At 45.1% G+C, this 25285-nt stretch overlaps 1 protein-coding gene across 4 annotated transcripts in view; it reads right to left on the reverse strand.

Moving 5' to 3' along the window:
- Positions 1 to 1847: 1847 nt before the first annotated feature.
- The window catches only part of GTF2A1L (general transcription factor IIA subunit 1 like), a 46142-nt gene continuing 22704 nt past the window's right edge, over positions 1848 to 25285 (reverse strand). The window contains exons 2-9 of one of the 4 annotated variants that reach the window (XM_068153455.1): positions 12766 to 12867; positions 12336 to 12459; positions 10957 to 11012; positions 10005 to 10098; positions 8377 to 8663; positions 5890 to 6177; positions 4596 to 4685; positions 1848 to 2766 (exon numbers count right to left, since the gene is read on the reverse strand). In XM_068153455.1, coding sequence (XP_068009556.1) covers positions 2659 to 2766; positions 4596 to 4685; positions 5890 to 6177; positions 8377 to 8663; positions 10005 to 10098; positions 10957 to 11012; positions 12336 to 12459; positions 12766 to 12867 — 1149 coding nt within the window. In that variant the 3' untranslated portion in view covers positions 1848 to 2658. Of the gene's footprint in view, positions 2767 to 4595; positions 4686 to 5889; positions 6178 to 8064; positions 8664 to 10004; positions 10099 to 10956; positions 11013 to 12335; positions 12460 to 12765; positions 12868 to 25285 lie in introns of all 4 variants that reach the window. The other 3 variants (XM_068153452.1, XM_068153453.1, XM_068153454.1) reach the window with 3 other exon arrangements.

Consider the following 25285-nt stretch of genomic DNA (forward strand, 5'->3'; position numbering starts at 1 on the left):
CTTTTTGGTGGTGCCCAGTGATAGGACAAGGAACAACAGGTACAAGCTGGAACACAGGATGTTCCACCTCAACATGAGGAGAAACTTCTTTACTGTGAGGCTGACAGAGCCCTGGAGCAGGCTGCCCAGAGAGATTGTGCAGTCTCCCTCTCTGGAAACTTTCAAAACCCACCTGGATGTGTTCCTGTGTCACCTGCCCTAGGTGATGCTGCTCTGGAAGGGGGAGTGAACTGGATGATCTCTAGAGGTCCCTTCCAACCCCAAGAGCAATCCAAGAGCAACCCAATCCAAGAGCAGTTCAAAGCTCTTGTGAGACCCCTCTGTGTCCAGTTCTGGTGCCCCCAGCACAAGGAGAACATAGAGATGCTAGAGCGTGTCCAGAGGAAGCCACAAAGATGATCAGAGGGCCAGAGAACATCGCTTGTGAAGACAGGCTGCAAGAGTTGGAGCTGTTCAGCCTGGAGAAGAAAAGGCTCCAGTAAAACCTGGCAGCCTTCTAGTACCTGAAGAGGGGCTACAAGAAATCCAGGAAAGGACCTTTTTACAAAGGCTTGCAGTAACAGCATGAGAGGGAATGGATTGAAGCTTGAAGAGGGCAGATTTAGACTGTAGATTAGAAAGAATTTCCAGTGAAGGTGGTGAGACACTGGAACAGGCTGCCCAGGGATGTTGTAGAGTCTCATTCTCTGAGATTTTCAAACCCACCTGGCTGTGCTCCTGTGTGACCTGCTCTAGGTGATCCTATTCTGGCAGGGGACTTGGACTCAATGATCTCTAAAGGTCCCTTCCAACCCCTAACAATCTCTGCTACACATAGAAGGGAGGAAATAAGTAAACCCCAGACTTTTCATAAAGATTTAAATACATGTGTACTTCTCTCTCATGATGTTTGCTAAATTTTACCTTCTTTCTGGTGGAAATTTTTAGATTGTCATTTCCTGAAGTATCTTTGACCTGGTCCCACGCACCTCTTCCCATCACATCTGCAGCAATGTGTTTGCTAAGCTGTAAGCAGCAGCAATCGAAAACATTAATACAGAAAACTATTCAGATCAAAAGCTCTCTCATCTAATTACTGCTCAAGTCATTAGCTACAGCAATTAGCTCATCTGAGCTTATATTTTAATACACTTTTTCTACACCCCCCCCATATTAAAATTAATTACTTCAGAGGTATTTAATTGTAAATGTCTTACTAAAAGCTTTAAGTCTTTGCCAGCATTCATTCAAGAACACTGGAAACAAAATGCAGGGCAATTTGTGTATGCTTAGACGGAAGAAAAGGGAAATCAGTGCTACTGGAGTTCAAATAGATAGCCTATAGCTCTGGACTAGGAAATCAACTGCAGGCACTCCAAAAGAGTATCTGCAATGTAGACTGGAGGGAGCCAGATCTGTCACAGAACGGCTTATGGTGGAAGGAACCCGAGAGATCACCTACTCCAATCTCCCTGCCATGGGCAGGGACACCTCAACTAGACTTGGCTGCTCGAGGCCTCATCCTACCTATCTTTGAGCAGCCCCAGGCAGGAGGCATCCACAACCACTCTGGACAACCTGTTCCAGAGTCTCACCACCCTTGTACTGAAGAACTTCATCCTAAGATCCAGTCTAAACCTACTATCCCTCAGCTTCAAAGCATTCCCCCTTCTCTGGCTTTATTCCTATGTGACCTGCCCTAGGTGATCCTGCTCTGGCAGTGGTATTGGACTCTATCACTGGAGGCTTCTTGCAACTCCTACCATGCTCAGATTCTGTGGCAGAGCGAGCTGCTGTCACCTGCATGGCTCATACACATTTCTTTAAGCCATTTTGTATTCAAGAAACACAAAACCAACTCTGTGCTGGAAATGTCTGAGATAGCATTTTATTGTTGTGCACAGCTCACAGCTTCCTGGTCTGTAGTGCTGGGATGTACTGGGTTTGTAGAGCAGCAAACAAATGATTGCATTGCCAGTGAAATTAAACCACGTCTTTGTGTTACATCACACTACTCACTGCATCTCAGCAGACATGGAAGGTACAGAATAAACAACACTAATTCTCATGTAGTGAAAGCTCAAGGGTCTTCTTCCACCCTCATTTCCTGTCTTGCAGCTCAAATACCTGCCTTTAAGCTGACGTTAAAAACCCACAAAGCAACAACAAAAAAAACAAAAAAGGATGGGAGGAAAAAAGGGGAGAAGGAACCACACAGGTTTCAGACTTGCACAGACATTCTCTTCCCAACAACCACATTGTTTTATACTTCAAATAAGTCATCCTTCAGCTCCTATTTGACAAAGTGAAAAGAAACCCAACAGCACTGACACTTAGTATTCCATAACTTTCTTGAATTCCTAACAGACTCAACAGTTCACTCTTCAAAGCTAATTCATTCCAGTGATGGTTCTTGGGTAGAAAAGTAATGAAAGAATCAGAAAAGAACAGCAAAAACCCAGCTGAGTAACTAACACCACAACATTTTCATTTGCATAGTATCACCAGTGCTGATTTTGCATATTTGTTTAGCACAGCTTCGTGGTTTTATTTGGTTTGGTGTGTGGTTGAAGGTCAGGGGTTTTTTTAATGGAGGAAAAAAAAAAAAGTCTGCTTGTTTCACAGGAAGCTCACGAGGGACTAATGCCACAGTCTCAAAGTACATACTTCAGTGAGGTTTCACCACTCTGCATCTCCAACAGCTTTGGCAAAGACATGTTCTTTACCCTCAATGGCCATCACTCCATCTTTTAAGAAGAACTTCCATTTGTTCTTGCTTCGATGTATCTGATGAGAACAAATAAATATATAAGTAAATGAGTGCCCTTATAAAAAATCCTACATAATTAGCCCATCCATTAAAAAACAGGATTCAATGTCAGTGGGTTTACAAACTTTGTTGGGGTTGTTTTCACAATCCTGACAGCTCAAAACGTGAGCTGCTGCTGAACACACTACAAACACACAGAAGCAGCAGACTGCAGTTGGTTATAATCAACTCCCTCTCAAAGGGACAGCATTGTGAGTCTCGGCACACACTACACCCCCCCCCCAACTTCTCCTCCAAAGTAAAAAATATATAAATAAATAAAACCCAAAAATGTGACAGCTCAACATTGGCTGCAAAACATCACAATAATCAAAATTTCCTGAGGGCACCAGTCCCAAAATATCCTGCACATTGCAAACAAGTATGGCTTAATTCAGAGTGGTTTCCTTCTATTCACCTTGCAAAGCAGTGCTACACACAGAGAGATGTCAGGATAAGGCTAAAAGAGGGGAAAACTTTGCTTAAAAACAACTACCACACAAAACAAGATGAGGCTCAGGTGAGACCTTATTGCTTTCTACAACTCTCTGAAAGGAGGTTGGAACCAGGCAGAGGTCAGTTTCTTCTCCCAGGTTACAAATGCCAGGATGAGAGGAAGTGTTCCAGGGCTCCATCACCCTCACCACAAAGAAGTTCCTCCTCACGTTGAGGTGGAACCTCCTGTGTTCCAGCTTGGACCCACTGCTACTTGTCCTATCACTGGGCACCACTATAAAGAGCCTGGCAGCTTCATCCTGACACCCACCCCTCAGATATTTATAGACATAGAGGAGATCCCCCTCTCAGCCTTCTCCAGACTAAACAGCCCCAGGTCTCTTAGTCTTTCCTTACAGCAGAGATGAGCTCGAGTCCCCCAGTTATCCTCATAGCTCTCTGTTGAACTCTCTTCAGCAGATGCCTGTCTCTCTTCAATTGGGGAGCCCAAAACTGGACACAATATTCTATGTGTGGTCTCACCAGAGCATAGTAGAGGGGGAGGACAACCTCCCTAGACCTACTGGACACACTTCTTGATGCACTTGGTTTTGTCAACATTTAAACTACTGACACGTGTGTCCAAAACCATAGCAGAGTTAGGATTACTTGATTTGGTCTTCCAACAGTTGAAAATAAGGTTGAATTTTAAACATTCACATGAAGGAGGACAAAATGGCCTTTCATAACTATTTTGTATTTCAGACAACAGAATTCTGGTAGGAAAGAGTCTCTCAGTAAGTTCTTAAAGCCAAACAAATGGGAAACAAAGTAGACACACTCCTCTTTCTGTTACCCATTTCAAAGTCTTAATTCATGGCTGAAAATGCATCCATCCAGGGACTTGGAGATACTACTTAAAAGGAAGTCCCTAAGTTTTAGCAGCTTTACAAATTTTAATTTCCCAAGATTTGAGGGTCCTTTTCTTTTCCTTTGTAGGCCATTATGAACCTGTTGATCTTCAGCAGCTAAGTCACAGAACCACAGCATGTTAGGGGTTGGAAGGGACCTTGAAAGATGAAGTCCAACTGCTGTGCCAGAGCAGGATCACCTAGAATAGGTCACACAGGTATACATCCAGATAGGTTTTGAATATCTCCAGGGCTCTGCCACCCTCATAGTGAAGAAGTTTTGCCATAGGTTCTTCAGACTATTATCAGCTAAACAAATAATTTAAATGCTCAGATTTAGATTTGCTTTAGGAAACAGCCTTAGAATTTCTTTAAAATGCACTGCCAGCAGACCAGGCACAGATTTGCTGAAGTTATTATGGAGAAAAATTAAGGAATAAATATAAAACTATAGACTGTACCTTGTCATATTGGCAGACTATCACATTGTCAGTGTCAAACAAGTCTGGAGTGTCCTGTTCACTGACGTCATCGTCAGAATTTAAGGGGTCCTAGAGATTAAAACTGGATTTTAGATAGGCTTTCAGAACAGCATTGACATTAAGCACATCTACAACAGTAAGAGTTACCTCTGAAAAATAAAAAAAGAATTAAAAAAATAGTAACATCAAAGAGCTGGAGGTTGTGAAGCCCACATTGCATAATGCTCATTTATTGGGATCTTTACATGCCTCCCTTCTCAAAACCAAAGGTCAAAAAGCAAGACAGCTAACTCAAAGCTGGCCTCACTAACTGGTGTACTAAGCAGTTGGTATTTAGTAGAAATCCAAATGCTATGAGGTGAATCTCTAGGGTACAAAACTGCACATCTTTAAGGAAAACCTTTTAAGAACCACCATACCTACTGTTCTCTTCTCTACCTCATGCAACTTCAGAAGGAAAAGAAACAACATTTATACCCCAACCTTACTTAAACAGAAAGCAGAACTCTGTTCTGCTGAGGCTGGGGTTTTACCATAGAACTTTAATTATGGCAATTAAGGATTTTAATTCATCCAATGAGCAAATGGCTTCTCAACATCTCTTTCATAAATTGTCTGAGGTGTCTTCCAACCTAAGAGATCACCTACTCCAACCCCCCTTGCTATGGGCAGGCAGCTAGACATGGCTGCCCAAGGCTTCATCCACCTCAGACACCTTCAGGGAAGTGGCATCCACAACCACTCTGGGCCTATGCATCTATTTCAGAGTCCCACCACCTTCATACTGAAGAACTTCTTCCTAAAATCCAGTCTAACCCTACTCTCCCTCAGTTTCAAACCATTCCCCCTTATCCTGTCTCTAGACACCCTTAGGAAAAGTCCCTCTTAAGCCTTCCTGTAGGATCCCTTCAGGTATTGGAAGGCAGCTCTAAGGTCCCCCTGGAATCTTCTTTAGACTGACTGACCCCAGCTCTCTCAGCCTAACCTCATAGCAGAGGTGATCCAGTCTTTGTACCATCCCTGTGGCCCTCTTCTGGACTCACTCCAACAGTTCTATGTCCTTCTTATGATGCTGACAGTTTCATTTGTCCATGCTCCTCATAATGAGCTCCTGAGTAACTTCTCAGCAATACCTCCAATCCCAAGAGGTATGTAACTTAGCCATGCATTCCCTGCATTCCACTTATCAGCAATTGATCTGGGTCAAACAATTCAACAGTCAAGACAGACACACTATTATAGTGTGCTTCACGAGGCATAAAACTAAAGTTACCTCCTCAACTGCATCTATTTGGACCTCTTCATTATCACCACCGCTGCTGCTAGACTCTGTGGTTGAAACACTGTCACATTCTTCATGGTTGTCTTCATTGTCCTCCAGAACTTTTAGATCCTCTGATTCATTAATGCCAACAAATAAATTCTCTCCCCTGTCCCTGTGTGGTATTTCTTCCTTGGGAGAAACATCACCAGTCCCATCCAGCTGAATTATGCCTTCAATGTCACTGCAGATATCCTTCTCTGACTGCAAATTAGATTCCATCTGCTCAGTAGGTTCCATCTGACAGGAATAAGAGACCAGAGACAGCTTGCGAATTAGCACCACAGAGCTTTTGCTGTTCACAACAAAAATCTGAGGGGTTTTTTTTTGTTAATAAAGCAACAAGATTAGGGCACTAAAATCAGAGTTGCAAGTCTTGGTCTACTTTTAAACCCCAAATACACTCTCAAATCTTATTATTACACTTAACCCTAAATGGAATTCATGGCAAATACTCCTCAGCAATATAGAAAAACCTTTTCTTAGACTTTAAACAGTGTTGTACTTGAACAACTTCTAAGGAAAAAGGCCTTTAGAATTTTTATTGCAAAGAAAACTCCAGAAACAAACAAAAAAGTTAAGATGCTACTCTCTTGGCCATAAACCCCAGCATTTCTAGTTTTTGAAGAGTCAAATGGAGCAAAACTAGAAGTGGGTAGATTCAGATTGGATGTTAGGAAGAAGTTCTTCACCATGAGCGTGGTGACACTGGGAACACGTTGCCCAGGGAGGTGGCAGAAGCCTCATCCCTCGTGGTTTTTAAGGCCAGTCTGGATGGGGCTCTGAGCAACCTGATCTAGTGTGAGGTGTCCCTGCCCATGGCAGGGGGACTGGAAGTGGATGATCCTTGAGGTCCCTTCCAACTCCAACAATTCTGTGATTCTAAATTCTTATCAGATCTGATTTGTCATTCTCAAAACAAGTTAAATGCTCTTCAAACAATACAAGTTAAAACTAATTCCAGCTGAGATCAAAAAGCAATTTGCCTCACAAATAGACAGGATTCATATGCAGGTTCACAGACTGTACCAGGTTGTAAGGGACCCTCAAAGATCATCTTGTCGCACACAGCAGGGACACCTCCAACTAGAGCAGGCTACCCAGGGGCACATCAAGTCTGGCTTCCACCACATCCCTGAGCAACCTGTTCCAGTATTTCACCACTCTCAGTGTGCAAACTTCCTCCTGATATCCAACCTAAATATCCCCTGCTCCACTTTGAAACTATTGCCCCTCATGCTATCACTCCAAGCTCTTCTGAACAGTCCCTCCCCAGCTTTCCTGTAGGTCCCCTTCAGATACTGAAATGGAGCTCTAAGGTCTCCCTGGAACCTTCTCTTCTCCAGGCTGAACAGCCTCAATTGTTTCAGCCTGCCTTGACAGCAAAGGTGCTCCAGCCCTCTGATCATCTTTGTGGCCTCCTCCAGACTCACTCCAGCAGATTCATGTCCTTCCTGTGCTGGGGGCCCGAACACGCCAGGTGAGGTCTCACCAGAGCAGAGTGGAAAAGTGTCCTCCCTCCATCTCTGGCCATGCTGCTTTTGATGCAACCCAGGCCACCATTTGCCCACTGGGCTGCAAGTGCCTATTGCTGGCTCATGTCCAGCTTCTCACTCACCAACACAGTCAAGTCCTTTTCTGCAGGGCTGCTCTCCATCTCATCATCCCCCAACCTGGACTGATATCAAGAGTTGCTCTGACCTACATGCAGGACCTTGCCCTTTGCCTTGTTAAACCTGATGAGATTCTCTCAGTGTCAGAATAACACAGTAGTTCTCAGAATGCCATTCAGGTCAGCTCACTCCCAGAGAAAAAAAGAAAAAACTTATCCTAGAAAGCAGCCAGCCAGTCTAAGAACACATTATACCCATCCAACACTTACAGCAGTTTTCAGCCTGACATTCTCTTCAGTGCCAGTACTTCAGCAGTATCTGGGACAAACTTTTAAACGTAAAAATAAGCAGCTACTGCTATTCAAAACAAGCTCAGGAACTGACTTCAAAATGCTAGCAATTTTGGTTATTGTAATTCAGAGGTGCTACTTGTCACTTACAGATGTGTTTCATTACACCTCTTAGGATGTTTCAACCAAAAATCTCCCACAGATGTATTTTCAGCAGGTGTTACCTTGTCAGAGGAGACAGTGCTATCCTGGCATTTCAGAAGTGTGTCATCATCCACATCTTTGCCCATGATAATCAGGTCAATGATATCATCAGACACCTGCTGTTGTGCCAGCTCCAGAGGCTCGATGTCTAACTGCCCCTCTACATCCTGCAGTATACTGCCTGAGCTGTTTGCCAGGGATTCAGCAAAAGCAAAGCCTTCAGAGGATTCTGGAGCAAACACAGCTGTATTAAGATTGGCCTGCTGGGGTTCTTCTGTTGAGCCTGAGCACTGATTCAACACCACATTGGCTGCAAGCTGCTGCTGACTCACAGGAGACTGCTGGACTAAAGTGATGTTGGCAGAGTTCTCCAGGTGATTCTTCTCCATGACTTTTGGCTGAAACACCTTGGTCTGTTGGACAGCACCCTCCCGGGGTTGCAAAGTTTCAGCAGGTGCCTGGGCAGAAGATGCATTCACCTGTGCGAGGCTGGCAGTGTTGCCTTGCAGAACTGAAGGCTGCACAAAGGGCTGAAATAAATGCTGAACAGGATGGAGGATGCTTGAATCTCCCGAGGCCTGTGCAACCATAACAGGCATATTTACCTTATAAAGCTGCCCTGCCAAGAAAAGAGTTCAAAACTGCTTCAGCAGGTTAAACTATAGGTTGATTCAGGCAAACTACCAGAAACAGGACATTTAGAAAGCAGTACTTGCCCGGAGCACAACCTCAGCCTTCAAAAATTAAGTGTTCAGGGGTTTTGCTTCCATCCAGACCCTCATGTTTCATACCCCTTTTTGGTTTTAACTTCCACAATATTCTGTGGCACTAAATCCAGTAACTTAAGTACGAAATCAATTTAAAAAGGAAAAGGCTGCTTTTTGTTTTCCATGCTTTTAAAGAAACTAAAGCCAGGTTGGACAGGGCCTTGAACAACCTGGTCTAGCAGAAGGTGTCCTTGCCCATGCCACAAGGTTTGGAACTAGATGATCTTGAAGGTCCCTTCCAACCCAAACTGTCTCTTCCAACCTTGGTGATACTGTGTTATTGTGATTCTATGATGAAACAATAACTATTCTGTATCTACAGGGACAGTTCTCTCCTTTAAGGACCTTTAGGTATCCCCTCAAAAATAACCTGCCAAGTGAAAAGAAAAAAAAAGCCAAATCAACAACAACTAGTGGTGGTGGAGGGTTTTGGATCTGTCCTGTCCTTGTACAGAAACCACTCATAGAATGTTTTGGGTTGGAAAGGACCTTCAAAGGTCATCTATAGTCCAAGCCCCTCTGCAGTAAGCAGGGACATCTTCAACTAGATCAGGATGCCCAGAGCCCTGTCCAGTCTCACCTTGAATATCTCCAGGGACGGGGCACCAACCACCTCCCTGGGCAACCTGTTGCAGTGCTCCACCACCCCCATGGTGCAGAGCATGTTCCTAACATCCAATCCAAATTGACTGCTCTCTAGTCCAACCATCCAACCCTATTCTACCAAGACTACTACTAAGCCATACCCCAAGTGATAGATTAAATCACAGTAAAATGAGAGCAACAAGTTAAAATTATTTACACTAGAAAATCTATTTGGTTGGTTGGGTTTTAGGACTAAATTATTGGAATTTAACATTGGAATAATTTCTTCAAAACTAAATATTGAAATATGACTCAAAAGCCAAACCAAAAAAAACAAACCATAATCTCTAAATTACTGTTGCAGTATTTTGCCCCTCAGGTTTCTTATTGCACTAAGAACCAATTAAGACTTAAAGATTAAGAATTTTCAGTTTTGTCTGCGTAAAAAAAATAAAGAAACAGCATTTTTGCCTTCCAACAGCAATTACAAACATGATCTACAAAGTGGGAAGAGGGTAACTGCCTCCACCCACTTGCACCTCATACTTGCTTTATCAGACCATCTTTCACTTGCTCTGTAACATTCCTCATCTCCTCTTTGATCTTACCAGATGCTGTCTGCAGTGTCACTCCAGCTGGTACATGGATAGGATAAGCAACACTCGAAGGGAGAGCAAGAGTTGCACCTATTTGTGAAGCACCCTAGGTACACAAAAGCTTGATTAAAAAACAGTGCAGACTTTTTAGCTCCTAGGGCCCTAAATGTCACATCCAACACATGCAGATGTAACAGGAATGAGGACTTTTTTGTAGACAACTTTACAGAGTCAAGGAAGGGAGCTTCAGAGATCTCGTAGAGAAGGTTTGTCTGGACCAGACTGCACAGGTTTACAACATAAAGGCAGGTTTTAAAAGCTTCCAGAGAAGGAGACTCCACAACCTCCTGGAGCCTTCTCTTGTCTAAACTGAACAACCCCAACTCTCTCAGTCTGTCTCCATAGCAGAGGAGCTCCAATCCTCTGATCAACCTGGTGGCCCTTCTCTGAAGATGTTCCAGCACATCCAGATGTGTCTTGTAATAAGGGCTCCAGAACTGGACACAGTCCTCCAGGTGGGGTCTCAAGAGAGTGGTGTAGAGGGGGGAAAATTACCTCTCTCAACCTGGTAAGCACACTTCCCATCCCTCTTCACTGCTCCAACAGCAGCATCAGCATTACAGCTTTCCCTTTGCACACTACTACATTTGGTTTTCATTAAAAAAACAACCAAGCAAAAACACAACCAAATTTAAGAAGAGCTAGACCTAACACCACTGTCTTTCTTCAGCTGTTGGTTGTCGCTCAGCCAGACTTCCACTCCCTTGCATACTGCACACTACTGGAGAGAGGAAACTGTCACAAGAAATGCTACTTTTTCAGTCCCTAAATGCTGTCCTAAGCCTCTACACAAAAGAAATCTTTAACACTTGCTTCCCCCTAAGCCTGGTAACAACTGACAAACATAACAGTTTAGAACTCAAAACAATGAATACTGAAATAAAACATTGCCACAGCTACCCACCAGATCCACTGCTGTGAAAGGCTGAAAACCTCTGCCAGTTGGGATGATTAAAGAAGCTATGCAAAAGAAAACAACAAAAAAGGGCATTTTACCAAAAAAAGAGTAATTTCTTGGACACAGTTGATCTTTCAGTTGTTCATAGCAAGCACTGCTGAAACTAAACCAATCAAACTTCAGTTCACACTCATTAGATCAACAAATAAGCGAGCATGACTAGATAAACCTCTTGAATATACTTCCCTTTCTGCTCCTTCAAGCTTGTGCTGTACTCAGGAGGCGAAGTTAAACACAGGATTTATAACACCTTTTGCTAAAATGCTGGTCTTGGGAGATTTTTGCTTGTTTTAAAAATAGTATTTCTATTTAACTATTTGATCTGTTGAAGATACACTGTAAAAATTTAGCATGCCCACAGTTCACTGTGCCTTCCACAGATGGTTTCACCTTAGTATTGCCCTTCTAAAATTCAGGGGTAACAAGGTAAAGCTCCTCCAAGAGCACATGAACCCCGAAGTATGTTCCCTTTAACTACAATATGGAATAAAACATCTCTCTCCAAAACCAGTCCCTTCAACTGTTAAGATTGTGAAAAAACCTCAGCCAACCAAACCAGTAACACAGCAAAAACACCCCAAAAACAACTCAGATGAGGCTTGCCTGCCCAACCACGAAGTGTACTATGACACAGATTTTTCATTACATCATCTCAAATGTCTTTTGCCTTCTATGGGGGAAAGGTCCTAGCAGCCTCTCACTTTGAGAGAAACCTCAGCTGAGCATTGCACTCCTAACCATAACATTACCAAAACAGTCAGCTGGATTTAATTGAGAAGAATAGGTCCTGGTGTCAGAAGGCAGTGTGAAAGTCAAGTACTTCCTTGCAAGGGGAACACTACTTTTAGGAAAACTAACTGAAAGACAAACCAAAACACTCCCCCCAAAAAACTCTTCCCTCCTCTTTGACCAAGGGATTACATTTTAACAAGGGCAGAACCAGATTAAACTCCCAACATGACAGCAGAGCTCCATGGCACAAATGCACACATCATGCCACACGTTCAAAAGGGGAAGTGAAAGCTTAACTCTGATGGTGAATTTACGATTGAAGGGCTACAATTTTGGACTGCAGACAAGAAGGTTAAAAACCTCTTCACATTTTGCTGCTGGAAATAAACAGCAGGTCAAGAGCATGCAGACATAATCACATTAGCTCAAATCCTTGATTAGTCAAATTCTGCTTTCAAGCAATTAGTGTTCCACATCACAGCCAGGTAGAATCACAAACCAAGATTATTGCAGCACCCTGAAGTCTTCCAAAAAAACCATTTCTGATTCTGGCTACTCTTAAATTGCATCTGTTGTATTCAACAAGACCTGACCTGCTGAAGCCTGCAGAACCTGGTGGAAATTTTGTGGCAACTGCATGGTAAACTGTGAAGAACGGTGGCTGTGTTTGAAGAAGCCTTCTGTTACTTTAGACTGAATCACCTTGGTTTCCCAAAGCTGCAGAAAGATCAATAGGTATCAGCTTTAAATACAAACCACATCTAAAATGATAATTCCTAGTTTTCCCCAAGAGTAAATGGACTGATTATAGCCAATAAACATGGTAACAATCACTGCTGAAATTTGACTTCCAGCAGCCCAACACATCATTTACAGGGTATTTGTTACCTCTAAGTCAGGGCTAAAGTTTGCATGTTTTGGAGGGCAAAGAAACTGCTGGGTAGGTTAAAAACTGACAGGCACATTACCCTCAAAAGAAAAGCAAACACCCAACTTCTGTTAATGCAGGGGAACCCAACAAACCTGCTTCAAGTCCTTCAGAACCTGTTCCTCTAGGCCTTCTTCTGCAAAGAGCTCCCGCACACCTTCGATCACATCTTCAATAATGGACTTGTAGAGTTTAAGCTACATTACAAAATTAAATTAGATGTTTCCAATTTTTTTTCCAAGTTCTGATGCATGTTAAGTCATTTGAAATAACTGCACAAACTCTAATCTCACCACAAAATACTGTTTCAAACTGAACAACATGGTGCAAGACAATAAATACTGTGTCAGGTGCAAAGAGTCTGCCAAGTCCACTGATTCTTTTAAGTCTGAAATCTCTGGGAACAGACACCCCTAGAACACTGGATTTGAGCTTCAAATCATTGGTTTCTGCAGGCTACAGAAAGGCTCAAGAAATGTTGTACTTCCAAACAACCATGCTTGAAACAATCACTTCAAAACTGTCTTTTGCCACTTAATACAACTCTAGTATCACTGCCCTTACCTTAAAGGCCAACCAACACCACAAGCTGGTAACAACTAACTATGCCACTTCTATCAGAAGCATAACATAAGTAACCTGCAAGAAGTAACTGAAGTTTGTTTTTCAGCTTTTTTCTTCTTTGTGTGTCTGATGCTATGTAACTGTTTAGCTATGGAAATTTTAACACTAAAGCTACGAGTCTCATTCATATTACAGTAGGAATCCAACACATTTTATTCCTTCTTCTCCCCACATCACTGATTCCAGTCAGACCTGGACAACAGACAAACATAGGATGCCAAATTAATCTGCTCAGATGCAAGAAAATAAGCTTCTGGTAATTAAAAGCTTATTAATCTTGACTATGCTGCCTAGGGAGGCTGGGGATGTCCCCTCCCTGGAGGTGTTTAAAACCAGGCTGGATAAGGCTTTGACCAACCTGGTCTAGTGGAAGGTGTCCTTGCCCATGGCAGCAAGTCTGGAACTAGGTGACCTTTAAGGTCCCTTTCAGCCCAAACCATCCTATGAATCTATGACTCACTACCAGCAGAACAGCACACACCAAGTGAAAGATGAAGCTGAGACTTTTAGATAAGCTTAGAATTTAACGTTCCTGAATACTAATTTACATTTTCCTAATTTAACCTCAAATTAATATTTTATTACTCCAAAGTCATTCCAAAGAGCAAAAGATAAACAATTTGTTTTAAAAAAACAACCAAGGAAGTCTTGAACCAGGGCCACTACACCAAGATGATGCGGAGTAGCCCATGCATCAAATGCTTTGCCTTCATTGTAGATACAGAGTACAAACCAAACTTAAATCCCTCAATGTGCCTATTCATTGATTGCATGGTTTCAGTTGGAAGGGACCTTAAAGATCACCTAGTTCCAACCCCCCTGACATAGGCAAGAACACCTTCCACTGGACCAGGTTGCTCAAGGCCTCATCCAACCTGGCCCTGAACACCTCCAGGGAGGGGACAGCCACAACCTCCTTGGGCAACCTGTTCCAGTGTCTCACCACATTCACTGGAAAGAATTTCTTCCTAATCTCCAGTCTAAATCTGCCCTCCTCAAGCTTCAATCCATTCCCTCTCATCCTACCACTACAAGCCCTTCCAAATCCTACCACTACAAGCCCTTCCCAGCTTTCTCAGAGCACCCTCCAGGTACTGGAAGGCTGCTGTAAGGCTACCACACCTCTCCCCAATGCTGCCAAGCTACAATAAGTTCAAGTATTTATTAAGCTATATAAAAATCTGTACATAACTGCAAAATTCAAGCACCACATTTCCAAATTGGAGAAAAATGGTTCGACTCCTTCACATCCAGGCACTGCCAGGCCCCCCCCTTTGCCAGACCTTAGCTATGCGCATCAGGCACTGCCAGCACCGGGAACTGCACAACGGGGCAGCAGGACAGGACTTAACAAGTCCCCATTCTAGCAAAGCCAAAAGCAAGTCTTAAAGGGAAGCCTTTAAGTATGACTGTATGGTATGACTGTCCGCTGAAGGACTACCTGAAGTCCCACATAAGAGAGGCAAAGGCAGATGAAACCCGAGGATAGTGACAGCCACCACCATGCTTTCACAGTGTCCCTCTGCACCACCCAACAGTGGTTCAAGCTTTTGCCCACAGAAATCTTTTAACACACCCACCCACCCATTCATATCCCATAAAGAAAGAAGTTTTTAAAAGTCTTTCCGAAGTCAGCCCTGGGCTTCCCACGCCTGAGCAGCACCCGCGGGGAAGACCCCACAGGGCCGCACCGCCTCCCGCCGGGCCCGGAGAAGGGAAGATAACTTTCCCAGCCCTGCCCCGCTCTCATCCCCTCTCTCCAGAGGGGGCAGAGGCAGGCAGGCCCGCAGGGTCGTTTTTACGCCCCTCAGGCTCACTACACGCCGCAGGTCAGGTTGGGTTAGGGTAGGGACGGGACCCTTCCCGGCCTCGCCGCCGAGCCTCACCAAACCGTTAGCGTTAGCCATGGCTCCCACAGCCACGCGCCGCCCGCCCGCCCGCCTTAAAACGCCGCCCGCCGCCGGCACCGCCCAGCCCCGCTCTGCCCCCCCGCCGCGCGGAGCGGCTCAGCCCAGGCCGCACCTGCGCTTTCAATCTGTCACCTCCCGACACCGAAAACAGTACAAGAGCCAATGGAGATGAGCTAGAATAGCAGCAGTTCTACCTACACTGGCAGAGCACTGGATTAGGCTGCCCGGAGAGGGTGGACAAGATGACCTTTGAGGGTCCCCTTCCAACCCTATGCCATCTGTGAATCTGTTGTGGAACCTCCTTCACTGGAGGCTTTCAAAACCCACCTGGACATTGTGTTCCTGTGCATCCTCGGTGAACCTGCCTAAAGAGAAGGCTGGACTAGATAATATCCAGAGGTCCCATAGAACCAGAGAATTGAGAGAGTTGTCTGGCATGGGTAGGGACACCTCACACTACAGCAGGTTGCTCAAAGCCACATCCAGCCTGGCCTTAAAAACCTCCAGGGATGAGGCTTCCACCACTTCCCTGGGCAACCTGTTCCACACTCTGTGTTTCTGTCACCCACCGCTGCCCAAAGCACAGGGCCACTGAAGGGGCCTGGTTTGTCATTCAGATCCTGAGCTCCATCCTGGAACTTCAGCATAGAGGGAGAAAACCTGTGTTAGGAGAACCCCATAGTGTGAAAATAGACCCAGGAAAGCTGGCTGCAAAAGCATAGTATTTTGCTGTGATAAACTCTCAAGTCATTATTGTCTCATAAAAGAGACAACTGAAGCTCCCAGTTAGGTAGCAGCAGTAGGGTACAACTCCTCAAACAACTGCTTAGGTTTGCAGTGACCTGTTTATATATTAATATAAATACTTCCCAATTTAGCAGCTACTCATCTGCAAAAATGTTTCTTAATATCATGTATGGAAGAAAATAAAAACAACTTGGTCTTTATAGACCTTCTATCCATACATGGACTGGTGTTGCCCTGATCATTCTGAGAACACAGAAACGCCATCTTCTCTTTTCCCCTTCTTTTTCCTCCCCTTTTCCATTTTTCAGGTAGCTGCAGTGCAATTTGTCTTGAGAAGAGGAGACTCACCTGGTAAGCTTTGATTTTTAAGGCTGACTTACTCATCCTGAAAATATTTTAATGGAAATACTGACAGACCCTTAATTATATAGCTAGACTAACACCTATAACAACAAAAAATATATTAAAAAAGATGGCAGTAACATCCATAACAATATTGTAAGTTGCATTTCCATGAGTGAGACAAATGCTGTTTGCTATTGAAGTTTGCTCTGCAACAAAATCTGTTTAATGACACTGTCTGTATCTTGAATTAAACAGCAGTTGCCTATTCAGCTGTTCTCTGTGCCCTGCTTTATCAAGAGGAAAAGGCAAGCCACGCTGCTTTGCCTATAGTGTAATTGAAATAATAAAATGTATGGTTTTTTAAGCACAGTGCTCATTTGGAACTGTCTGGGACAGTGGATACCAAGAACATCATTATTCTTCTCCTCTCTGGTTACTCCTGTCGTGTTAGCAAAGAGAGCAGGAAGAAGTCGCAACCTTGAAGATCTTTCTGAGCCCTGAAGGTTGCAGATGGTGATCCTGCAGCAGGCTGCGATTCATTGGGCAGATAAACCTGATGCAGAGCCATCTACCTGCTAGCATAGTCTAGAGCAGTTTTAGAAAGGTGGCAGTGCAGAAAGGAGGCTTGTAAGTGAATTCCCTGCTTTCTACCACCCTTTGTTTATCTGGAGATTACAAAGTGCCTTGGGATTGGAACAATTTGTATGCCTAGGGTCGGAAAGAAAGAGAGGTTGGGGAGGTTACTACCAAGGGACTTATCAGCTGTCTCAGATAGGGTCAGGTTATTTTGGCTATGTTCAGATGAAAATCTACACCAAAACAAGTGATCTTCACCTGCACTTCAGGGTGACAGCATTGTCTCTTTACTTGCATGTACCCAGCATATCCCACCAGCGCAAGGCACTGTGGGCATACCCCCATGTTGCAAGTTATAACCTTTTTATTGCCAGGAATAAGTGCAGCCCTGTGGTGATTTTCGTGCTAATGGATTTTGTTAACATTTAACTCCACTTTTATGAGAAGAAACTGAGGCACAGACACAGTTTCACAGATTGCATCGGGTTGGAAGGGACCCTTAAAAGTCATCTTGTCCAATCATCCTGCAGTCAGCAGGGACATCTCCAACTAGATCAGGCTGCCCAGGGTCACATCAAGTCTGATCTTGAATGTCTCCAGGAACAAGGCCTCGACCACATCCCTGGGCAGCCTCTTCCAGTATTTCACCACTCTCGTTGTGCAGAACCTCCTCCTGATTTCAAACCCCTCATCCTGTCACTACAAGCCCTTCTAAACACACCAAATATCATGCTCAGACTAACAAATGGCAGTTGGGAGCAGCATCCACGTTTCATCAGTCTTGGTTCAGCTTCCAGTCCATCTCTCCCTGTTGGAGTCTCTTTAACAGCTCACAGGAATTTTAGAAGTCAAGGCACTGAAAAGATTAGCCTGATGTTCAAACCCTGCTGATTTTTCAGGAGGTTTCTCAGCATTTGGGGATGTTACTCCTTAAAGGGCATCTCAAACATTCCTTTACTGGACAGGTATTAATTTCTACTTATTTAGACTCTCTTGGTACATGATGTCTGGAGAAAATTTATTTTTGGCTGGAGGACATTTATTAATCGTTTTTTTAAGAACAAGAAATTAAAGTTACCATTTTAAAATACCTTCCCTCTAGAAAGAGAGAGTCCTCAGCACTCTCAGTTTCTAGGTCATGAATGCCCTCTTCTGCTGAAATCCAGCATTGCTGCACTAGAGCAATGTGGCTTCTCCACCGCAGGACTGCAGGATTCTTTCTCAAGGCATGCTTTACAAATACCATCTTGCCCTCCTTTACAGCCTCACAGATTGCATTGGGTTGGAAGAGACCCTCATGTTGTCCAATTCCCCTGCCCTCAGCAGGGACACCTCCAACTAGAGCAGGCTGCCCAGGGACACATCAAGGCTGATCTTGAATGTCTCCAGGGACCTGGCCTCTACCACATCACTGACCAACCTGTTCCAGTATTTCACCATTCTCAGTGTGCAGAACTTCCTCCTGATGTCCAGCCTGAATCTCCCCTGCTTCAGTTTCAAACCACTGCCCCTCACCCTATCACCACAAGTCCTTCTGAACAGTCCCTCCCCAGCTTTCCTGTAGGTCCCCTTCAGATGCTGAGATGGAGCTCTAAGGTCTCCCTGGAGCCTTCTCCTCTCCAGGCTGAACAGCCCTAATTGTTTCAGCCTGTCTTGATAGGAGAGGTGCTCCAGCCCTCTGATCATCTTGGTGTCCTCCTCTGGACCCACTCCAGCAGGCTCATGTCCTTCCCGTGCTGGGGGTTTCAGATCTGGACACAGCACTCAAGGAGAACTCTCAGCAGAATCCCCTCTCCATCTCTGGCCACACTGCCTTTGACACAGCCCAGGCTGCCATTGGCCCTCTGGGCTGCAAATGCCCATTGATGGCTCATGTCCAGCTTAGGTGGGTTGGATTGGTTGATGGGTTAGACGTGAAGGTCTCTTCCAACCTGGTCTGGTCTGGTCTGGTCTGGTCTATTCTATTCTATTCTATTCTATTCTATTCTATTCTATTCTATTCTATTCTATTCTATTCTCACCCACCCCCCCAAGTCCTTCTCTGCCGGGCTGTTCTCAATCTCATCATCCCCTAGCCTGGACTGATATCAAGGGTTGCCCTAAACCAGGTGCAGGACATTGCACTTTGCCTTATTGAGCCTCATGAGATTCTCCTCAGCTCACCTCTCCAGCCTGTCCAGGTCCCTCTTGATGGCACCCATCTCCTCCTTCAGTCTTATCAGCCACACCATTCAGTTTGGTGTCATCTACAATCCTGTTGAGGGTGCCTCAATCTCATAACAATCATTCTTAGGAGGGAACCGGTTACGGAGTCCAGGCAGATGCCTTGACAGGGGCAGAACTGTAATTCCACTTGAAAGATAGTCTCTGTCATGCTCCCTTTGTTTTCAGCTGTTAACTCATGGATATACAGCACTCTAGACTCATAACCAATTTTATTAACAGCCTGATTTTGTTTTAAACTCCATCATTTCCGTCAAAGTTCTGAGACAGATGACACTGGGACCTGTGATTTGTTCCTCTTCCATTTATCATGTGTGACTTGTGTTTCTTCAAGTGCCTATCCTTTTTTTTTGTCTGATTTAAACCCCTTCATCAGAAGAACCATCAAAAGGGCTGTCCCTTAATTCAATTTAATGACAAATTTTCAGGACATTTGGTAGCATAAGAAGAGCTGTGACCTGGACAAACTGCCATATAAAAGTGGCAGGCCTGATGGATTGAATATACTGAACAGTACTGTGCACCTCAGCATCCTGATAAGCCCTGAGACTTGTGCAGTATGAGTAAGCCTTATTAAGGATGAGATAAGCTCTGCTTCTCCTAAATACTCACCCTGATACAGAAGCCTTATGTGGAGAGAAAGCCTCAAAGGGAAGCAGCAGCCACCAGCCCCTTCACCGTCCTTATTCTCACTTATGCTTTCTGCCACACTCCTGCCAGTGCTCAGCTCAGTGCTCATCTCTTCTTCCCTCACCTCCTTTACTGCCTGCCTTGTTTCTCTGGGTATGATGTACAGATGTTTATAGCACTCTCCTTCTCAAGAGACCCCAGTCTCCTGCCTTGTGTTCCCATGGAAAACACCAGTCCAGCTCCCTCCTCTTTTGTCTGCTGTCTGCCTGCATTGCTTTCTAAGCCTCTTCCCAGCCATCTTGTTTTACCCTCCCTTATCAGTGGCTGAAATCTCAGTTCCTCCTTGCAACTTAACCTATTTCTGGCCTCCCCTAAACCAGGGGAGTAAAACTAGCCACAGGGACATGCAGAACCATGCAGAGGCAGGGTGCAGCAGGAGAGTAAATGCCAGGAACACCATTTCTTCTTATTTGAATTAGCTGCTGGAAGTTTGTAGTCGAGCAGGCGATTGCAGAAGTCCAGCAGCTTAAGTGCAAAGTTAAATAAGAGCAGAGCAGCATGTTTTGGACAAGGCCAATTTGCTCTGCCTTAACTTTGCATGTAGTAATTGGGAGAGGAATAAAGCTGAGTGACCACAGTAGCTTCTTTCACCAGTCATGAGGTTTGCAGCATCAAGCATACACTATAATCACCTAGAAATCATCAGGCTAATGCCTCAGTTCTTGCTTTAAATCTCTTCTCATCCACTGCTGGCCTTTATTTAATGTTTTCATTGAGCCTCCTATACTCTGTGTCATTAGTTCCTTGCATGAGCAAGATCTTCCAGTCCAGGATGCTAAGATCCCATTATTGACAGCTTATATAGAGGTGATGCAGGGATGCTCAAGAGACACTGAACAAGCTCCTCTGCTTGGCACATATAAAAGCAGGACCAGCTGCATGGCATGGCACTGCCCTGGGCAGTCCACAAGCAGGCACCAGCTTGGCTCATTTGGGTAGGTAATCTCTCAGCTTTTCACCTTGACTTAGAAAGCAGCAGTTCTCCTTAGCCCTTGCAAACAAGCTTGCCCACCGCCCTTTCCCTCTGCCAACTCCCTGCCCACAACCTGCCTCTTTCCTCTTACCTCCACTGCCTGTCACTCATTGTGGGTCTTTTCCATTCCCACTTTTTTCTCTTCAGACTTTTATTGCTGAACATGCAAATGGGACTTTCATAAATTCATAGAGTGGTTTAGATTGGAAGGAACCTTAAAGATCATCTAGTTCCAACCCCCCCGCCGCCATGGGCAGGGACACCTGCCACTAGACCAGGTTGCTCAAGGCCTCATCCAGCCTGATCCTGAACACCTCCAGGGAGTGAACATCCACAAACTCCCTGGGCAACCTGTTCCAGTGTCTCACCACCCTCACTGGAAAGAATTTCTTCCTGATCTCCAGCCTCAATCTGCCCTCCTCAAGCTTCAATCCATTCCCTCTGGTCCTGTCACTACAAGCCCTTGTAAAAAGTCCCTCCCCAGTTCTCAGATAGTGGAAGGCTGCTCTAAGATCTCCCTGAGCCTTCCCTTCTCCAGGCTGAACAGCTCCAGGCTCTCATCCTGTCCCCATAGGGGAGGTTCTTCAGCCCTCTGATCAACTCTGTGGCCTCTTCTGCACTCAGTCCAGTAGTTCCGTGCCCCTCTTATGCTGGGGGCAGCAGATCTGGATGCAGTGTTGCAGGTGAGGTCTCAGCAGAGCAGAGAGGCAGAATCCCCTCCCTGACCTGCTGCTCTCCCTGCTTTGGATGCAGCCCAGCACACAGCTGCCTACTGGACTACCAGGGACCATTGCTGGCTCATGTTGAGTCTTCCATCAGCTGACACCCCCAAGTCCTTCTCCTCCAGACTGCTCTCAAGCTACTCCTTGCCCAGACTGGATTTGTGCTTGGAATTGCCCTGACACAGGTGTGGGACCTTGCACTTGGCCTTCTTGAACTGCATGAGGTTGGCTTGGGCACACCTCTCAGGCCTGTCCAAGTCCCTCTGCATGGAGTTACTCTACATTAAACCAAAACCACCACCACAATGCAGTATAATGCTGGACTGCACCTACCCCCAAGCAGGAATACCTCATCCATGTTTCCATGGGTTTGATTGCATTCTGGCAATTTACTATCTCAGTTTTTCACATACCTGAGTCGTATTGTCTACTGATACTTTTAAACGTTGGTTTAAGCCCTGGAAGGGGACTGTCCTGCTAGACACCTGCCTTCCATTTGCAGGTGCTCACTGAGGGGTAGAGGAACAATGAAAATGGATCTGAACTGTATTTCCCAGTGTTGCACAGAGGAGCTGCCTGCTTTGCTATAGAGACAGCAGCACAAGGCAAGTGCCAAGGTTATCGTACCCTTTAAGCCCATTCTTTGAATGCTGCCCCACTAACCTCTGCCTTATTCCCATGTTTCCCGGCAGAGCTTTCACGATTTGCCTAGTAAGAGGCTTTGAAATTCGTGAAAGGCTTAACCAGTTGTGGCTTCTTTATAGTCAAATATCCCAGAGAGATCAGAGGAAAAGCTCAGCGTTCTTTGCCTTACTATTGTTATGCAAATAAGGCAGGAAAAGGGCCTGACATAAATGATCGTTAGTGGAATACAGGCACTGCTCAGCCTTCTGCAGCTGGCTTTATCTATGATGAAGAAAGGTGGACAAGGAGAAATTGAATTAAATCCAACAAGAGCAAGTAGAGAGTCTTGCATCTGGGAAAGAACAACCTCATGGACCTGTGTAGACTGGGGACTGACCTGTGGGAGAACAGTGAAGGGGAAAAGGACCTGGAGGTCCTGGTGGATGGAAGGATGACCATGAGCCAGCAATATGCCCTTGTAGCCAAGAAGGCCAGTGGCATCCTGGGGTGGATTAGTAGGGATGTGGTTTAGTAGGTCCAGAAAGGTTCTCCTCCTCCTCTACTCTGCCCTGGCGAGACCACATCTGGAACATTGAGTCCAGTTCTGGGCCCCTGAGTTCAAGAGGGACCTCAGGGAATTGCTTGAGGGAGCCCAGTGCAGAGCCACAAAGATGCTGGAGTGGAACATCTCCCTGCTGAGGAAAGGCTGAGGAACCTGGGGCTCTTTAACTTGAAGAGGAGCCTGAGAGGTGACCTCATTCATGTTTATAAAGATGTGCAGGGCAGTGTCAGAAGGATGCAGCCAGGCTCTGCCCAGTGATGTCCAATGATAGGACAAGGGCCAGTGGGTGCAAGCTTGAGCAGAGGATGTTCCATGAGAACATAAGGAAAAATTTTCACCGTGAGAGTTCTGGAGCCCTGGAGCAGGCTGCCCAGAGAGGTTGTGGAGTCTCCTTCACTGAAGACTTTCAAAACCTGCCTGGATGTATTGCTGTGGGGGCTGCCCCAGGTGATGCTGCTCTGGCAGTGGGATTGGACTGGATGATCTCCAGAGATCCCTTCCACAGCCTAACATTCTGTGATACTGTGATTGTTGTCACCTACTCACACAGAGACCAGAACTGCTCTTTCTAATGAACTGCAATACCTGATGATAGGAGATCAGCCAGTTAATTATAGCAGACATAAAACAACCTTGATAGATTTCCAGTGAGGGGACAAGGAACAGCTAGTTGGAAATACAGCTTTCTTTTTTTATAATCAATATGCAATCTACAAAATGTTATTACAAGATTATCAGCATGATCTGTTTACAACCTTAAACTGACAAAAGACCCACATAAAATTTTATTTTCCATTAAGAGTAAGAGCCCTGCTCCAGAGTTATCTAAATTATAGCTAAGAACTACTAACTGCAGCAGTTAGTTGCTGGGTTTAGTCAACAAAAAGACAAATAGATGTGAAATGGAGGCGTGCATACCAATACTGCAGCTAAAAAGGTACATCAGGTAAATTAAATGCACCTAAAAACAATGCATGAAAATGTGTTTTCAGATGTAAAGTACTATTGGACAATTAATACAGAATCAGGAGGGGAAAAGAAGCAAGGAGCATAATGATGACAGCAGCTTGGCATCATGTTCACTGGAGTTTAACCCTTGATATCAGTCCAGGCTGGGGGATGATGAGATTGAGAGCAGCCCTGCAGAAAAGGACTTGGGGGTACTGGTGGGTGAGAAGCTGGACATGAGCCAGCAATGGGCACTTGCAGCCCAGAAGGCCAGTGGCAGCCTGGGCTGCATCTAAAGAAGCCTGGCCAGCAGATGCAGAGAGGTAATTGTGCCCCTCTACTCTGCTCTGCTGAGACCTCACCTGGAGTGCTGTGTCCAGCTCTGGGACCTCCAACACAAGAGAGACATGGACCTGCTGGAGTGGGTCCAGAGGAGGACCACAAAGATGATCAGAGGGCTGGAGCACCTCCACTATTAAGACAGTCTGAGAGAGAGGGGCCTGTTCAGTCTGGAGAAGAAAAGACTCCAGGGAGACCTTAGAGCTGCATTTCAATACCTGAAGGTTACCTACAGGAAGGCTGGGGAGGGACTGTTTAGAAGGGCCTGTGTGGATAGGACAAGAGGCAATGGTTTGACACTGGAACAGGGCAGATTTAGGTTGGACATCAGGAGGAAGTTCTGCACAATGAGAGTGGTGAAATCCTGGAACAGGTTGCCCAGGGATGTGGTTGAAGCCCCATCCCTGGAGACATTCAAGATCAGACTCAGTGTGTCTTTGGGCAGCCTGCTCTAGTTGGAGGTGTCCCTGCTGAGTGCAGGGAGGCTGGACAAGATGACCTTTGGGGGGTCCCTTCCAACCCAATGCAATCTGTGAATCTGTGGGTGCACAATCATCCTCATTTCTCAAGAGCTGGGGCACACAGGGGCAGCTGGACTATTGTTCCCAATCACTGCAGAGCTTCAGCTCTGACACCAGTAACACTTCCTCTCTTGTGTGTTCTTTTCTGGTTGGGATAAGTAAGCAATGCAATGCAGGTTGCTTACATACTAGCATCAAGAATCTTCTATAGTGCCTTTTTTTTTTGCCTGTTACCACTATTCCTTTCTTTTTTTTTTTTTCTTCTTTTTTTTTCTTGCCTCTCCTTTATTCTTAGAGCCTTTGATGCAGATCCCATTTTGTCAGTTAAAAGACTTGCATTGACTTCAATGGGTGTTTGAATCCAGAATTACACCAAGTGCCATTTACCTGCAGTGACACCATTAGTATGAGAAAGATGAATGCAAAGATCAAGCCTGTGGGCTCCAGCAAACACAACACTTTGTAAATCAGGCAAACACCCTATGAAAATTAGCTGCTCTCACTGATTTCTAGTTAAAATAGAAAACATCCCCAAACCCTGCTGGGCCTCTGTGAAGGAAAGTGATAATATCTAAGTACTGCTCTGTATGTGAGCAAATGCTAGTGAAGATTATCAGCACCTTAGTGAAGTGTCAGAATCTTAAGTGACCAGAACAGTTGGAAGCATTCCAGTGACTGCAGGCACTAGCTGTAGGAAGCAGACATCAGATACTTGGGAAACCTGCTTCCTCACAGGATGCCAGTGGACCTCATGAATTATTTAAAGCTCCAATCCTTATGCTAGCTGGACACTGAGCATGGCAACAGCTTA

Source organism: Melanerpes formicivorus, unplaced genomic scaffold (genome assembly GCF_026170545.1).
Source record: "Melanerpes formicivorus ecotype bairdi unplaced genomic scaffold, bMelFor1.0.p_v2 SCAF_26, whole genome shotgun sequence".
NCBI classification, from domain to species: Eukaryota; Metazoa; Chordata; class Aves; order Piciformes; family Picidae; genus Melanerpes; species Melanerpes formicivorus.